Source organism: Adelges cooleyi, unplaced genomic scaffold (assembly GCF_023614345.1).
Source record: "Adelges cooleyi isolate 19-005CV unplaced genomic scaffold, UGA_ACOO_1.1 ACOO_flye_CR_arks_rails_tigmint_CR_PRNA_23, whole genome shotgun sequence".
NCBI lineage: Eukaryota > Metazoa > Arthropoda > Insecta > Hemiptera > Adelgidae > Adelges > Adelges cooleyi.
Genome location: NW_026095893.1, coordinates 14064019 through 14082297, shown reverse-complemented (window position 1 = coordinate 14082297; position 18279 = coordinate 14064019). Strand labels below are relative to the sequence as shown.

Genomic DNA, 18279 nt, shown 5'->3' with positions numbered 1-18279 from the left:
GAATAATAGAGATGAGCTGCTTATAAGTTAGTTGATTTAAAATTTTCCAAGTATAAATGTTCTACGAAATTTTGTATGTTACTTTATGCTTATATGAAGCGATTAAAACGGTTTAAAACTTTAATGTTAAACTAAATGTCTTATAAGATATTTATTATGCTTAGTTCTTTGGAATTTAAGAGTTATAATTAATATTTTAAGTGAATTATTGTATTATTTTAAATATCAATTTATTTTACTAATAAAATAGTTTATCATTAATTAATAATTGTCATACACACAGCTTTTGTTCGTCAATATGATATTGTTGTTTTCAGCCAATTTTAACGCTCCCTCAAGTGTATCGCTAATAAATAACTCATTATATACCGTAAACTTTTAATGCATTTTAATAATTAACTTAATGAAGACGTTAATTAGTCTTTTTGAAAAATTCCAGGTAGAGCACATCAGACAATTAACTAATATTGATTGGACGTTTTAAGCGACGACTGTTTTATGTCGAGCTAATATTATGCTTTTTTACGACTAAGAAAAACATTTTATATTAAAGATTATTTTTTTTTATAATGAACAAAAATATTATTTAACAATTTTTAAAAGTATAAAACTTTTGTAATGGACCAAGAAGCAATTTTAACATCTATTTTTTGTTTTGTTTGGTATTTTAGGATTGAACCAATTCAAAACATTCGGTTCAGCGGTCAGTAGCTATTAACATCAAACACATTCGAAATTCAGAAGAAATGTTTTAATAACATATTAATTTCTTCTTATTTAGCTTTACTATTAGTTATTTGATTTATAAAATGTGAAAATCATTTAAGTATGTAGAAAAAGGCTCTGGATTGTGGTCCAAATGCAATTGATTACGTTTTAAGGTTATTGTTAATATATAAATCAAATTACGCTTTCTGACTCTGAAAAGATAGTATTCACATTTCACATTTTGAACTTAACTTAAACATTACAACTTTTGATCATCGGTAAAATTGCATAGTCCTTCCAGCAATGTTTGGAATTTCTTCAGGTTATGTGTATAGCATTGTTGCCAAACGCTTATTATTGGGTAAATTAATTTATTAATTTGAAGTTATTATAATATTTACATACTGGTCTCAAAACTTGAGCTACTACTTACGAGGAATAAGTAGATAAGAACTGTAGCACTGTTTTGATATTTAGGACACCATTAATAATTAAAGTATACATTAAGTTTTAAGAAAATCTTAAATAGCTGTTAATCCTTAAAAATTATTTTTAATTTAGCCCCATAATATAGTTTACAGTGACTATCTATTGGTTCTTTTCATTATTTACCATTTGGTAATTACCAATGAAATATTTATTGGCATTTTCTTAAAAAAATTAATAATTCAAATAAAAATATTATTATTTTTATATAAATGTTTAAACTTAATAATTTATCTTTTAACTTTTACTTAACTTATTAATGTTGATTTCTAGAATAATTAATCAAATTAAATATGTACAATTTTTTCCTTATAAACTTTTCCTACAATTTGCAATAGAGGTATACTTGGAAAATATGTTTAGTATAATTGAAGACCTTGGGGCAACAACAAGACATGTCCTTTATTTCATTGACATTGTCCAAGTATTCAAAAACAATTTTTTTTGGAATTTTAAACGTTTTGAAAAAAGGACATGTCTTGTTGTTGCCCCAAGGTCTTCAATTGGTTTACATTACTTTTTTATTGACAAACAAAAAACAAATGATTATTATTATTAGGTAGGTAAATAATGAAAAAATGTATATTTACATAAGTTAATATTATTCTTTTAAAGTAACCCAAAATTAGGTAATGAAATGTATGTACATTGTTACATTTTTTTAAACTATAAAGCGCTGCCATTGTTTACATTTAGTACCGGGGAATTTTAATTATAAGTTGCTTAATGCAAAAATGGCAGTTTGTTGATATTCCTAATCGGACGGCGTTGGTTTTTGATTCTGATATTCGGCTTGGCGTCAGTCCAGATAATAAAATAGTAAACTATTTCTACGATGCTCAACAGACTCACTCCCAAAAATAATGCTAACGTACTTCCAGTTGAAACTGTAGCACAGTAATAAGATAACGATTTAAAAAATGTCATGCCATAAATTATTAGTTGTTCATATGCCACATACCGATTAGATCCATACGAGATCGGACCACTTTTCTCTTTAGCCTTTGGTTTGGAAGCCTATCCATTGTAATCACAATTTTCGATATGTAATTATCGTCTTCGAATCTCTGATCATCTCTTAAACTTATTACAATAAATAATTACAGTTCTATATTATCGTTTTGTTTCATTGTAGATACTACTCACATTTCCGAGTTAGCTGTTAAGACTTTGATTTCTTGTTCCGTACAGCTAGATACACAGTTGCAAACAAGTCCTTGTTTATTGAATCCATAGGTTTTCAGTGCTCTAAATTTTTCTAAAACCATTGATTTAACAAATTAAAAATAAGGGTTTTCACGACCTACATAATATTATTAAGTTAGTTTTGCACAACAAATTGGTATAGGTACAACTAGGTTTCTGCTTGAGATGTTCAGGTTTCAATTTTTCAGACTGATCGTCTTTATCTTACAGATAATGTTGACTATTATAAAGTGACGGAAGTTGACAACTATAAATGTGTGGATATTTGATACATGTTGAAGAAATGCGATATTTGATAGTACTTTATTGAAATAAGAAAACTTTTAGGTCTTTCACAATACTGTTAACAATATTTATTACAAACCTGCGTGTTTGGTTATGCAGCTGAGGCCGTCGATGCCGCACATAGGCGTTCCGGCTATGTACATTTTGTTAAGAGGAAAATGTGATGTTTAGATATAAGTACATTTGTAAGTGCACGTGAAAGCATACTTACGGATTCTTAAATAGTGCGGAGTACAGTTACACATTTGATATTGGGCTTCTGCTCTGCAGTTTACAATACAAGCTGAATTGCTGTAAACGTTATAAACTTTTAGATTGTTTTCATCTGGAAACCGGCAGTTCCTTTGTTGTATTTCCACGTCTTTCAGAATGGGATCGTTCTCAATTTCTAGAACCTAAAATAATAGGGTTTTTTTTTTTTATAAAAGGGTCAAATGTATGAAAAAAAAAAATTCCGATCATGTCAACTTGTGTTGAAATACATTTTTTTTTTTTTGGCTTAGGGTATAACTTTTAACGTTGGAAATTGATAAGTTATTTATAGTAAATTTCTGAATGGAGGGGGTAAATTGAGTAGGGTTTACACGATATTTATACAATTTTCTGTTCCTCTGTATCATATTGTTTGTTTCCAAAATAGTTCTACAATTTTTTTTAACAAAATATGTAATAAAAATTAGACGGTTTTCGGTCCCTAGTCACAAATTATTCACGTTTCGTTTTTTATCAGTCTCCACATGATTGCCTTGCCTGGTACTCTAAAGTAAACGACGCGCCCCAACTGAGTATGAATTTTTCTTCCGGTGGATGATTGACATAGGGCAGATCTTCTGGCGAGTGAACGAATAGCTGTACAAATAAACGGATTAATATGTATACAGTTTACAACACCTTCATTTATGCATTACTTTTATAGATTCAAATGCCGAGAACTCTAGTCGCCCTGGCCCGAGTCGCCGGCTGGATATCATGTTCAGCTTTTCCTCTTTAAGTCTAAGATGACATTTATTAAATCGATTCGTTGCGCTGAATAATATATCAGATTATAGTCTAAAATTCAAACGAACACTTACTTAGCCGTGTGTAAAGAATTTATAGTAAAGCATACGCCACTTTCTGTTGCTAACGGTAAAAATTGTTGACAGCATTCGAACGGTTCGTTGTTCCAGGAACAATTGCCGATTAAGTCCTGACATTTCGCCCTTACCTGCAATAGACCACACGGAAATATCACAAAAATGTTAAACAACTTTAAAAGATAAGGACGATAGAACTCCGTCAACGAGTCTGAACACTGAAAGACCATATTTCATTATGTAAATTAAAACTCGACTTTGGCATGGAGTTATTTTACAAAAGATTTTTGAATACGAAAACTTACTTCACGTATAATGGTGTTGTAGTCAGTCGTACAATTCATTGATTTTTTTTTGCAATGTGTACTGCACGAGTAACATGCACCGTCATAAAAAGCGATATCTCTCAGGAAGAAATCTATGCTCATGTCTCGCTCCTCTCCGTAAATCCTGTAAGCCGTTTGAAGTACACAACAATTCCAACGAAATCAAGTAAAACTTAACGTTTTTAAGCCTTTATACATTGTTAATATAACATATTTTTGTGACTAACAGATCACACCGTTACGCCGATTATACTTCCAGATAACAACGGCAACCGTATGACCCGATTATCTTATCTACACTACTGGACATTTTCAAAATAATTGTAAATACCACAAAAGTTGACTACATTAAGAGCGTAAAATCAAATTTTAGATAAACGGTTGTAGACAATTTAATTTTTATCACACGTCTCTGTTAGATAACTAGGATTTCACCTGATTAAAAATCAGAAATGGCACTTTTAAAATTCTTAAATTCCATACTTTGTGGCTGACCTATACAGCCTGTCTGGCGATTCCTGTTCGCAGATTGACAAAGACAGGAAACTCGTGTTCCAATGCAAGTATGTTGTGTCCGCAACGAAAGTGACAGCGTTGTGACTGTAAGCATACCAAGTAGCTTGCAGGTAGCCCCACATTCCATAACCTGATGTTATACATGTCAAAGCCCAAAACCACCTGTGTGGATGCACAAAAAACATTACATTTGATCATACTTACAACTAATATAAGGATGTAATCAAATTTATAGAAATTTAACTAAAAACGCTTCGAAAGGCGGTGGTTAATATATTTTCCACTTTGGTTATGACCTCTGAGGGTGGCGGCTAATGTAGACAACCACTTATATTTAATACATTTTTTGAGAGGTTATGATAACATAAAATAGTCGACTGTATTAGACACACCACTAAAACGCGCGGTTGCTTATTATATTGATTTGGTGCTCGTATCATAGAATTTTATCGTTTCTAGCTTGCCGCCTAATGTTTTTTTGTTAATGACATTTCTTGTCCTACAAAGAGTTAAAAATAATAAAATACAAACGGGATGACCAAAAAAATAAAATATAAAACAGTTAAAAAAAGCGTTGTACAATGCTATAGTCGTTAACCAGTATTTCTCTTCAACCACTTTACATAGGTGATACGAATGGAAAAACACTTTCTCCGCTTCGCATTGAAGCTAAATATTGTAAAAAAAAAAACAACAACATATAAAATTGTTTAATGTTATGTTCTCCAAATATTTCAGAACACGCAATTCTGTCATCAACACACGACCTTAATTTTTGCCGTCATCCACAAGGATGCATTGCTCCTTGCAAATTATACATGTAAATGTCCTTGGATACGTTTATTTCATATGAAATACAATTTTTTAGTCGTAATTGTCAGAGTTATATTATATTATAACATTTGTTTTTTTCTTCATTCTTAGTCATGGTTTCTAGGTCATTGACTATTTATTGAACATAGTACGAGTACATAGCCAAACAAAAAAAAAATCTAAGACTGTCGTAAAATTGAATATGATATGAGTTGTGGCATTCTAGTGATGTACGGTAATGTAAGAATGATTTAATTTAGTTATACCTACATAGAAGATTTAAAAAAAGGATAGCTAAATTAGGACCTATGTAATAGAAAATATGACAATGCAGACCTATGCGAAAAATACAGAGAAGTAGTGAACAAGATAAAGAATATAAACACATTAATTTACACAGCAATTTAATATAATAAATTCTTTCTAAATGTTTTGTTAAGGTTAAATGGAAAAAAAAATTAAGATAAATATGCGCTATGAATACTTAACTTTCACCAAAAATAGGATGTACAAATATTTTGTCAATAATATTGTCATAATTATTTTAAAAAAATAATATTTTTTGATGTACTATATTATAGTATTTTTAAAATATATTATAGCCCGTGTTGTATTGATTAATGGCGGTAAAGCTGGATTAAGCAAGGGCAAGTACATCACATTGCTCCGGGCAAGTGTTAAGCCCGAAATTGTTGTTCTTCTACTAAAAGCGCACGAAAGTAAGGTAATAGAAGACGAATTTAAAGAAAACACATACATAGGTACAGATAGATGTTGAAGGGGTGTGGGTCATCAAATAATTGTAAATTGTTGCCAATGTTTTACATTCCTTTTGAAATTATTTCTATGTTTCGTCAAAACATTTATTTTTGTAATTTATTGAAAACAAAAATATATTTCATAACCACCACAAGAGGACTTGTGTCACGGTTATTGTGCAATAAATGTATTTTTTGCAGAAAACGTGGGACGTGACCAAAGAAATTCGGGCACCAACACCCTGCGGCGCGTTCTCGTTGAAAAAAATATCATTACAACAGTCGATAATATGTTTTACCTTTCGGTCCAGTGTCGTTGCCCGTCAGCGATGTAATTAAATCCGTGCACGGTACTGTTGCTGAAGTACGTCCATATCCTGTTCATGGTCGGACGATTGTAAAAGCGCGCAACAGAACATTATTGTTCGACTGGACTTTATTATTATGATAATATAATACTGTACTATTGTATATTACAGTGCGATTATCGTGGCTTTTTATCGGTTTTCCAAAACCTTTTAGCCGTAATTACATCCGGTCTGTCCGGCCTCTTGTAGCTTGGCGACAGTAATAGAATATGCAGTCGAACTGCTTATAAATGACCAGGTTGGGCCAAGCAACAGTCGCCGCGCTCCTAGTGAAATCAAAAAAAAAATTGTAAATGCAATTTAATTTCTATGTTGAATTTTGTTCCCCAGTCGGGCTGTGATAATCCTGAGCTATCCTAGAAAACGAATAATATGATCACATGGCTGATAAACGCATCAATGCTGATCATTGCGCGTTAATAAGTTTTAATTTTATCTTGATCTTTATTTTTTTGTTCGAATTAACTTCCCATTGGTATATGAGATAATAGATAAGATTAAGAGGCAACACACGTGTAATAATGGACCGATTGGTGTTTTACAATTTTATCATACATTACCCTAACAAAGATATCGCAAATCCATTTTCATATTTTAATATTTAGAATTTATAACCAACACTGTACAACGTCATTATTTTTGCACAATACTATTGAGAGATGTACTCTTCTAAAGAACTAAGCGAAATGTCTATGTAAACAAAATTAAACAATACCTTAACTAAAACATGGTCGATTTTCAATTAAGTTTTTGCATACTAAATTATATGTCATTTAACCATTTCCCAAAATATGGAAATTTTCCATATTTTGCTTTTTTAGGTGTAGTATTAGAGTTCAAGATCTGAAAATAAGACTGAAGGTAGATCAACAGCGAGGCTATAATTTATCAATTTTTTTAAAAATGTATATTAAAACTTTTTATTAATTAACCCATTAGCGCCTATATGGTAACAATCAATTTTTTCAAGCTTTTAAGTACACAATTTTTTTTTTTTTTTTAAATAAAAAATATAATAAAAAAACAAGCACCCAAGACACCAATTATTTAAAAATAAAAAAAATGTTCAAAAAAATTCCCCCCAAAAAAAATGTTGGAAAAAATTCCAAAAAAAACTCTGGCGTTAATGGGTTAAGGAAAAACCAAAAGAATAAAATTACACTTTTACACTTTGACCGTAGTCAATTTATAGGTTGCTACGCGTGAGTGAATCAGCAGTTAAAAAGTATTTGAAAATATGCTCACTATATTGTTAATTACGACATACGGATAACAATAGCAACAAATATTATAGACTGATGATCAACCTTAAGTGTATTCACCCTAATACTAAAAATGCACGTTTAAGCACATTATTGTCTAGGCTTTTGTCGATATTTGTATTTCTACAATTACAGATACGCGTCGAAGCGTTTAGTTGAAAGCGATTTTATCGTAATTATTATAATAATTCATATTATAGATATATTGTGACCTCCCCCGTCCTAATAAGTATTATGCTCACTTCCACTATGCCCCGACGCCACTGTACTGACTTTTTATATAAACATATAAGCACGAATTTGAAGATAAAATAATGGAATTAGTCACACGTTTGTGTTATTATTAGTTGTAGTATAATTAGAAATTTTTTGGGTTGGAAAAAATTGACCTTCAGTTGAATTTTCATACTTTATACACTCAACAAAAGAGGTATAATTATTGTACTGGGTTTCTAAGTATTGTAAAGGTTTTATTTTTAATTTATAAGGGTCTATTTTCTTATATTTGACATAATATAAAAAACCTTTGGTTAACCGTTTCTAATCTAATAAATAAATATATAAATAAAAAAGTCGGTTGAGTAGTCAATAATTCATCGAGGAGCCGGCAAACACATGCAAAAAATCCATTTAAATTGTAAATTCTATGTTTTTTAAATTTTACAACCAAGTCAAAAATTAGTTAAAAAATTACTAAAAATAATAAACTAAATTAACACATTTAACGAAAAGTTTTGACTGGCCGTTAAAAAGTTTTGAATTATCACTGTTGAAATTTAAAAGTCCGCGAGGAATGTAATTTGCGGTTTGATGGCGTATGCCGATAAAACCTAATTACATTTAACTATTAACATGATTATAACTTAAACGTGTCAATGTATATATTGTTCAGTGGCAACACATCATATATAATTATATTCTAGAATAGTTTGGTTACCTAACCTAACCGGAACTAAGCAATTCAACTGAACAAATATACAAATGTCTATAGTCTATAGAATTCATATTATACGAACAGTGAACAGTAATTATAATTAAATAAGATTATAAGTTAATTAGAAATTGCTAATTTAAACATCATAACTATCGAAAAACAAGCGTATCTAATATTATCTTGTATTTGTTGAGATCAACAATAATTGATATAATATTGCAAAACCAATATAATCTACAAATAATTTATAATTTTTCATCTGATCTGATGAAAGTTCTATAAATATTAAAGCTTCTAATATTATATTTGTTTTACATTTCAACAAAATCAACTAGGTACGAGCACAATATCTATTTTTTTTTTAAACAGCATGATACCAAAACTTATGGAAACTGGTGAAATGGAACAACCGCAAACAGAGCATATTTTAACTACTACAGTGGGTGATAAGAATGTTGTCTAGTAGATAATGTTTTTAATAACCGTATGACATAAGTTTTTTAAATAATATACATTTAAAATTATAAGAAAAACCATAACATGATCTTCACAAATTATTATTTATTATAAATGAAATAACAATTTAATGAAGATGTTCAAATACCATAGCACAATGGATAGTTTTCTATCTTGATCGATCATTATAACTCATAAATAGATCCTTATCGATCAATTTTGCACTAGACAACAATAATACCCTAAACGTTTTACACTACAGCTTTAAAATTGCTGCACAATATTTATTAAATTATTGAATTCACTTTTAGCAGTCAGAATTCAGGTATGCCGAAAATATAATTAAAGCCCGAATTTGGATAAGGGGGAGGTGAGGAGCGAATTCTTTTAAGAATATTGCCTTGTGAAATATTCATAAGATATGCAGTGCCTCGCAATCGGAATCCGGTTTTGAAGGGGTACAAAATTTAAGCTCAATAACACTGAACGTGTACAATATTTAGTATACACAAAGAGTGGTTAGTAAGGATGAGGTTCACTATTTTACCAAGCTTCAACCGGCGTCAGTTGTTACACAATTTTTAACTTTGTATTTTCCTTATTGAAATGTGTTGTGCTTTACCCGGAGTTAGCAGATACTACATTTTTAACTTACTGTTATTTTAATTTATTTTTTTAAGTTTTTGTATCCCTTTAAATACAAAACTCTTTTGGCAAATATGTTCACGCTTATATCAAAATATGTATTTATTAGCGAGCGCCGGTTAGACCTGAAATCAAATTTACGAAAGTTAACATATTGGAATCGTTATTAACTACATTGTGCCGTTCAAGATAACCGTCTCTGAATATTAATTATTAAATTATAGATTAAAATTGTTTCAGTAAATCGAGAGATATCATGGACTACGTCTGGATTAGACAACGTTTCGTCTATGATACAATTTACCGACTCATTTCCAGTAACTACCCTTTGTCTGATTTCTGAATGATTATTTAACACAGCAAACCCTTTACAAGATAATAGAAATATAATATCACGGAAGTTTCAATATTATAAACTCAAACATCAAATAAGTATTATATTCATAATATTTCGGATCTTACCTTAACAAAACAAGGAACAATTTTAATAATAATTATCATGCTTATATATAGCTGTAATGATTATATGGCGAATCAGAAATGTGAACGGAGTCGTTTTTGATATATTATCCAAAATTAGTAGTTAAACGTCCATGAAAAGTTTGCACGATGATTAAAGTTGAACGTGGATGTTGTCAGATGCGACGTGTAGGAATGTCGGCTATATAGTACAATTTAATACACACAGTATCCACGACGGCGTTGAGTAAAGTCATTAAAACCTTTACTTGTACTACTTACAACGCACTACGGTTTTCCGCTGCTGGGCGAGTGTTTAAATAACTGTGCATAAAGTTACAATAATTCCCCGGGTAAACTTTTTGTACGAAAAGACACAATTTTCTACATTGCTATGGTACTTAAAACGAACAATGTCGGAACGTGTCCGATGTCCCGTCAAACAATAACAATATAAAATACAATTAAACATCCAGTAAACAACATGCTAAAACGTACTATAAAGAAAATATACCCTAATTAATAAACTCGAACTGTCATTGTTACACTGGTGTTATCTTTTGTTTCTATTTATTTGCTAAGGTAAACAATGTTATATTTGTTTTTACTTTGTATATAGCGCTGGCGACTCTCATCATCACATACACCTAAACATTTTAGACCGAATGATCTTCTAAGTAATTTATAACTCTTGTTGAATAATTTTCTCTACAACGAATCATATTTCATTCAACTTGTCTATTTTAGCTTCGATGCGATAGCGGCAAAGGTATTGGTTTTATAATGATATAATTTTTTTTTGTATCTGTAGACATGATAACTATTTTCCATGTAGTCCGAATTACTCGTGTAGCACCTTTACAGAATTCTGGAATTGTATGCAGGTGGTACTTTGGTGGGTCAGAAATAGAAAAAGACAACTTCTTTATTCTTAAAACCGGGAACACCCGACAAAAAATTGTGTGTGCCACGTTTCCTGAGAATAAGCGGGGTATCCTTTAATTTGTCCAGGGCGTTTCAAACGGAGTGGTATCGCAACAGTGATACCGGTCCCAGTCAAAATTGGCTTTTGGCTTTTTCGCCATCGTCCCAGAAACGTATATTGTGTTTAATAGCGCTGTAAGGTCGACAATATACAAAACTGCCCTCGGGAACACGGTACAAAAATCGCCAAAAGTATTATGAAACAACAATGCGTTGTAATTTGTAGCGAATGAAGATTAGTACCAGTCAGACGAACTCCTTTACGGCACTGCTTACCGATGTGGAAGCCTGCTCGTTATATAAACAAGATGACGGGACGGCGATTAAGATGTCGTCGTAGCGTTTTGTTCTCTAGAACGACAGCAGCACAGTAATTATTATTGCATCGAGGAGTATCGAAGCGTTTTATCAATGTTGTTTAATGTTTGTGACGTTATTTTATTTATGGTTAACGTGCTCCACATTTCGCAAGACTGCTATTGTTGTGTCTTAAATATTGGCGTAGTACGGACGCGGGTCTTTATCTCATCATGAAACGTATTCGCATGACATTTTAAAATGTCGGTGTATATAATATCTTTAATATATATATATACATATACAGGGTGATCAACTTATCGTGAACCACTCAATCTCGATTAAAAGTTACATTTTTTCATTACATAGTGTTTTTATGCAACTCAATTTCTCACAATATAATAATATATTGATATAACAATAAAATATGGAAGATAAAGATACAACGATTTTTGAAAGGAGTTGTGTCTATAATATAAGAAAAAATATGATTTTATCATATTAGAATATATTTATGAGGCATTTATAATAATGATTGAACATTTTTAAATGATAAATTCAGATTTTCATATGATGAAAAATTCAATTTAGGTATTCAATGTTGTAAAACGATATGTATACTCTTTTGTTTTAGAATAAATTAAAACTGATCCTGTTATAGTAGATGATATTATAACTCACGGGTGTTTGTGTAGTTGCGAAGTTAGGAAGTTCCTGAGTGTACAGTTCAAAGGTCGTAAATCTTATAGAAGAGCGCGTAATAGTAGTTGAAGAAGTTTAATGAAAGTGCGTCTATTGTTAAGCGAGAAAGTGTAGGCTGTAGCGGTATAATTTGATACACATTGCACTAGTTAGAGTACTGTGTACACAGTGTTTTATGTCATTTTACCTCTTTTTAACAATTTCCCTTCAAACCTGTCTACTACCGCTGTTATTTACTGCGTTCTTTATATGATAACACAACTGTAGATGTAAGTAAACATTAATTAAACTTTAAATTACAAAATTAAACAATGGTAATATTGAAATTCTAAAGTTACCGTAATATTATTATTAGACAAAACGCGTTTATAGCTGATACATTTGTTTAATTTTTTTTTATGATTTACCTATTTCTTTATTTAAAAATGTAGATAAGTGTTTAGGTACTTCTCCGCTGATTATAAATTTTCCTTCTAAAATTGTCCAACGCTATTTATTTGCTAAAAATAAAGAAAATAACTGGTTAAGGCGACGTTTAGGTATATTTTGTGTATAAGAAAGTCGGATGAATTTGTAAACATTTTATGTTTGTAAGCTATTTTATAAAAATATTTAAATTGTTTACTTAAACTCCCAAGGATAACTAGTCAGAACATATGACTATTATATAAGTTGACAATTTTACAACATTTTCAAAAGTTATCGTATGAGACATTCTAAGCTTAGATTTTATGTATTTATAATCATGGGCGTCATTAGTAAATCATAACTTTATTAACAACGTTTTTTTTTATTAAGTATGATCTTCATTTAAAATAAATTATAAATTGTCATGTTTATAAGTAGTGTATGCGTTACCCTAACGAAAATAATAGGATAAATGACTGTCAATTTAAAATATAATCTATTCGGAATTGACAATCATTATTAATCATCATTATCATCTAGTTATTGGCGTTAGAAACTATAGAGCATGTATTCATAACAGTCAGTTATGAACTTCTCTGTACATGCCTTTTATCTAAACTAAAGACTTATTTATGTATGATAGGTGTAAAATAGGAGACGGTCTAATAAATATTCAAGTATAGACACTCAACTCAAGAGTAAAGTAAAATCCATCGGAACATCGCATCGTAAAATAAAACTATTTAATGTTAAGTTAAAATTACAAATTGAAATATTCTCTCAACATTTCGTTGATGCGGTTTAAGTATTTATAATTATTTTATATAAACCGTGTTAGTAAAAAATTCTTTTGAGGTCCAAGTGTTGACGTATTTAAATAAGTAAATACTATACTATAAGAGATAAAAATGTCCTCTCTTAAAATAAGTTACACAGCCCGTAATGAACAATATAATATGCAGTCTAATTTGAACACTGATAAAGAAAACTTATAAGAAAAATTACTTAATATTTGTTTCTAAATCTAACAATGCAGTTAATCAATAATTGTGATGTAATATTTATTATAAGCATAGCAATAATTCAGCCGTATAAAATACTCGTATTATTTAAGAACACATTTTACAACCTTTTTACGGTAGAAAAAATGTCTCGGACGATATATTCTTTTCCGCGCTGCACTTAATTATAAGTTGATATTTATCATCACGAACCGCCACTGCCGCTAATCTTGTGTCCTAAACTTTTGCTGATTTACTACAAGCCTACCCGATTATCTTTCAAGTGTGCTTTGTGTGCGTCCGTTTTGACTTGAGCCATATAAATTGTATAATTGTGTATTTTATTTAGCAACCTTAGTTTTAGAACAGAACAGCCTTGTACAGCTTACAGCTGAGAGTGACTATTTAATATTTATCAGTGTGACCGCCCGTCTTAGCTTCCCGGGTGATATATTAAAATTACAAGGCAGACTTTAAGGCCACTTAGACGTAGATAACGGCCTAGCAAACTGTTTCCTGTGATGATCCGTCTACTTTAGCCTTATTTTTTTTTTTTTTTTTAGAGCTTACAGGCTCTGAAGGCCTTTTGCCGCTTTTACCACGTCCCCCCACAGTTCCCGATCTGCATCTTCAATTTTTGTCGTTCCCAAGCTTTCCAGATCTTTGTTTACTCTATCGAGCCATCGCTGACGGGGCCTTCCTCTTGGCCTCTTTCCGTTGGGTTTATTGATTAGTACTTTATGAATTAGCTTATCCTTTGCCCTCCATACATGGCCAGCTCACTCTAGCCTTTTAGCTTTCAGACATGCTTGTATGTTTGGTTTATTGAAAATGCTTTCAATGTCCTCATTTTTTCTTCTTTCATAACTTCCTGACTCCGGGTTTAGTATGGGACCATATATCTTTCTTAATATTTTCCTCTCGAATATTAGAAGTTTTAGTTCATCGCCTCTTGTTGTCGACTAGGTCTCACAATCGTACATCGCATTAGGGCGTAGGTAGGCTATATACAGCTTCGTTTTAGTTTCTCTTAATAGTAATCTTGATGACAACATGCTTTTCATTGTGTGGTATCCTCTATTTGCCGAACCAAATCTCAGCTTAACTTCATTGTGCATGTCATTTCTTTGGTTTATATTAACCCCCAAGTATTTAAAATCTTCAGCTTGTTCAAATAAATATTGTCCAATCCTGAGACTTTGCATAATTGTCGGCTTTCTCGTAACAATCATATACTTTGTTTTAAATTCATTAACTCGGAGTCCCATTTTTTCAATATTTTTCAACAACTTAAGAGTACTTGTTGTTAACTCAGCTTTAGATTCTCCAAGGATAACGATGTCATCAGCCTTATAGACGGTCATTTGCCTAGCCTAGCCAACTAGCCGAGCAGGTATATTACAGAGTTATAAGACATTCAATATTTTCTTCTGTGGTCGTTTTGACCTCTATTGTACGTGTCGAAAGTTCTGTCAGTTAATCCGACTAGTACAATTTTAATATCTTCGGAAATATTTGGTTATTCAATTTCTTCGAACTTTTGAACTTTGGACTTTGGGTAAAATCGAGTTCATTGCATAGAGAAATGCTATAAAACAATATCTTTGAAATTTCAAAGGTAAATTCGACCGGATCGCCGGAATTAACCTCCACATCACACTATCCTACGAATTGCCATTTGCAAACTCTACAGCTGGCGGGACTTTAGCCGGTATTTAGAATTGTGTCGACTCTATTGTAATAACGGGCCCGTCAAATTTTGCCTCCAGTAGTACCTTGTCGTGAGCGGTTTTAACACCTTCTACCACCACCGTTTATGTTTTTGTAAAAATCTTGACGGTGTAAACCGATCAGAAAGGTCAAAAACACCACTCAGCATTAATGAAGTTGAGTGGCGCATGGAGAAACGACCCCAAGGTGGTATAGACTACTGTCGTGGCCAGATAACTTGACATGGCGGTGTTTATCAGTAATAAATTGCAACCAAAATCATTTTTTATTATTAATTTCTTTATTAATACGATTTGAACCAAAAAATGTTGCAATAAAAAAAAATGATCTATAAGTAGTTATCGGTGAAATTATCGACTTCAAAATGACTCCTGCCCAAAAAACTTAAATGCTTTTCAAATCGCATTTGTAAATGATTACACCTAACGAAGTATTTAGCTCATAGCACTGTAGTTCATAGCACAAAACAAACAAAAAAACAGTCTAATGAGTTTTGGGCATAGCGAGGACGGAACATAATAGAAGATAACGAATTTTTAGGATTTATTATTACTATTATTATTATTTATTATTATTATCCCTTTTCAATCCTAAATGTCCTAGGATTTTTGGGTTAAAAATATATGTAGTATTTCGAAGACATTATTTCAAAGATGTTTGATTTTAATATGCTAAAAAACTGCTTCTAGCATTCCCTTTGCGAACTAACACTTTGGCATCTGTTTAAATATTATTTGTATGCAATTAGATTGCTTACAAAATAAAAAAAAACATGATTAACCTTACTTTACGACGTGATGGCGTTAGAAGATAATACGGTTCACATAATTCTTGAAATTGATATTTGATCTACAGAGCTTCTGCTTATCCGAACATAAAATTGAATAAAAGATGTGTATTTGTTGTTTGTACAAGAAGGGTTTTAATATATTTTGGGTTGAATGATATCGTTTGACAAAATGCTTCAATTCCTCAATAACCAATGAGTTATACAAAAGAAAAAAAATAATAACTCGAATCGACCTAACCAATTTTGAAATATGTATTGCAAATCAAAGTTTAGACATGAAAAGTCGGTACATTTTAAGTGCTTTTTAACATTCGGCATCTAAGTAACTCTCCAGATATATATTTTGACCTATAAAGGTGGTACTGTTTAAAAAATCGGTTCAGTGATTTCCGAGAACATCAAGGATGCTGACAAAACAATTTATATGAAAAGCACATTATTGTAAAATCAATATCAAAATATATTTCATAACCGTTGTTTGAATTTAAAATATTATGAATAACCGCTTAATGTATAATATAAATATAGTAATTATCCACTCAATTCATCATCCATACTTCTATTTAATGATAAATTAATAATCAAGAATAGTGTTTAAATCTTCATAAAATATATATATTATTTAATAAAAAGAGTCAATATTGTTTTACAAAAAATGTATGAATTACATATTTTAAATCTGCAATTACTGCTGTTGCTAATACTCCAAAAATTATCGACTGTTTGTGCATAAATAGAAAATGTCTGTTACTATTATTTAAGTAATTTATTATAAAGCTAATTTATTCTGCCGACGGACAAGCTTACATTACCTCTAGCGTTAAATGACATGTATGCCACAATAAAAGTAATAATTATTAACATAATATTAAAAAGACCATCTATTTCATTATGTATGGTTAATTTTTTTTTTTTTTTTTAATGTAAACAGCGATTTGCTATGAGGATAATAAAGATACATAATAGTATAAAGATAATATTTAATATAAAGAGAAAACATTTTCAAGCAAAATTCTTAAGTTCAAACTGTCCTGATTTAGACTATACTTGTTTTGGACTGAGCTGGTTTATACTGTGCTTGGTTTGGACTGTGCTGGTCTATACTTAGCTAATTATGAGTTATAAGAGGTATTTTATTTTTATTTTTTAATTAACTTTGACTATTTTACGGTTGCAATGGAAGGATTTTTACAATTAATACGATTTACATTAATTAAACTTACTTATTCTATTTTATTTAAAAACGTTTTTAGAGACTAGGTATAAAATGGATATAACAGCTTTATCAAAGAGACAGAGGGGATAGATAAGTCAATGTTTATCAAAATGGTGGTTTTCTTAGTGTGCTCTTATTAATCAAATTTTGCCACGAGTCTTGTTACCTTTTTAATTTTACGGTGTTATGTATATATTTACGGAAATTAATTTTGTAAAAACTAAAATAAACCAAGTCTTATTTATATTCTTAAATTTCGATTGAACATTTCAATAGCAATTTAAACTTGTAATTACATATCTTACATAAACAAAATCAGTAGAAGTAAAAAAGTTTTTAACGTTTCCTGGTGGCTGAAATGTTATAAGCTAATTTTTAGTTAATAAAGCTTTTTGGGTACAGAAAAATAATTATCGTTGTAATTTAATCTTTTTTTTTGAGAAATGAAAAAGTTATTTTTATTTGGCATCTGCGAAGTCGTGGAAATATGCCACGAATGCTTGTTAATTCGAATTTTATGCAGTATTTAGAATACTGAATTTGTCATATTATATTTATATAACGATAGATTTTATTTTTTAACATGCATTATTAAAACAGATCATATTTATAGTAATACATTTCTGGTGAAACCATTGAGTTACTTGATAACATTTTTATAATAAATACATTTTTGTATTATTAAGAAATTGTAATTCCTATCAAGTTAACGTTATGCTTTTATCGATTATAATAAGTCATGCACAGCTGACTTTCTAGCCATACCATTTGGGTATTCCTTGAATCGAAATATTTGTTTATGATGATACATAATCTGATTTTTACTTCAGTAATTTTAACTAGAACATACGA

The 18279-nt window shown here is 30.5% G+C and overlaps 1 protein-coding gene across 1 annotated transcript; it reads right to left on the bottom strand.

Moving 5' to 3' along the window:
- Window positions 1-1917: 1917 nt before the first annotated feature.
- LOC126835902 (sodium channel protein Nach-like) lies at window positions 1918-4135 on the bottom strand. Its single transcript, XM_050568774.1, has 8 exons — window positions 4067-4135; window positions 3759-3892; window positions 3594-3678; window positions 3436-3534; window positions 2897-3080; window positions 2341-2452; window positions 2156-2277; window positions 1918-2081 (listed from the first exon to the last, which is right to left on the bottom strand). The coding sequence occupies exons 1-8, from the start codon at window positions 4103-4105 to the stop codon at window positions 1918-1920; spliced, it is 939 nt and encodes a 312-aa protein (XP_050424731.1). The 5' UTR covers window positions 4106-4135.
- Window positions 4136-18279: the final 14144 nt, after the last annotated feature.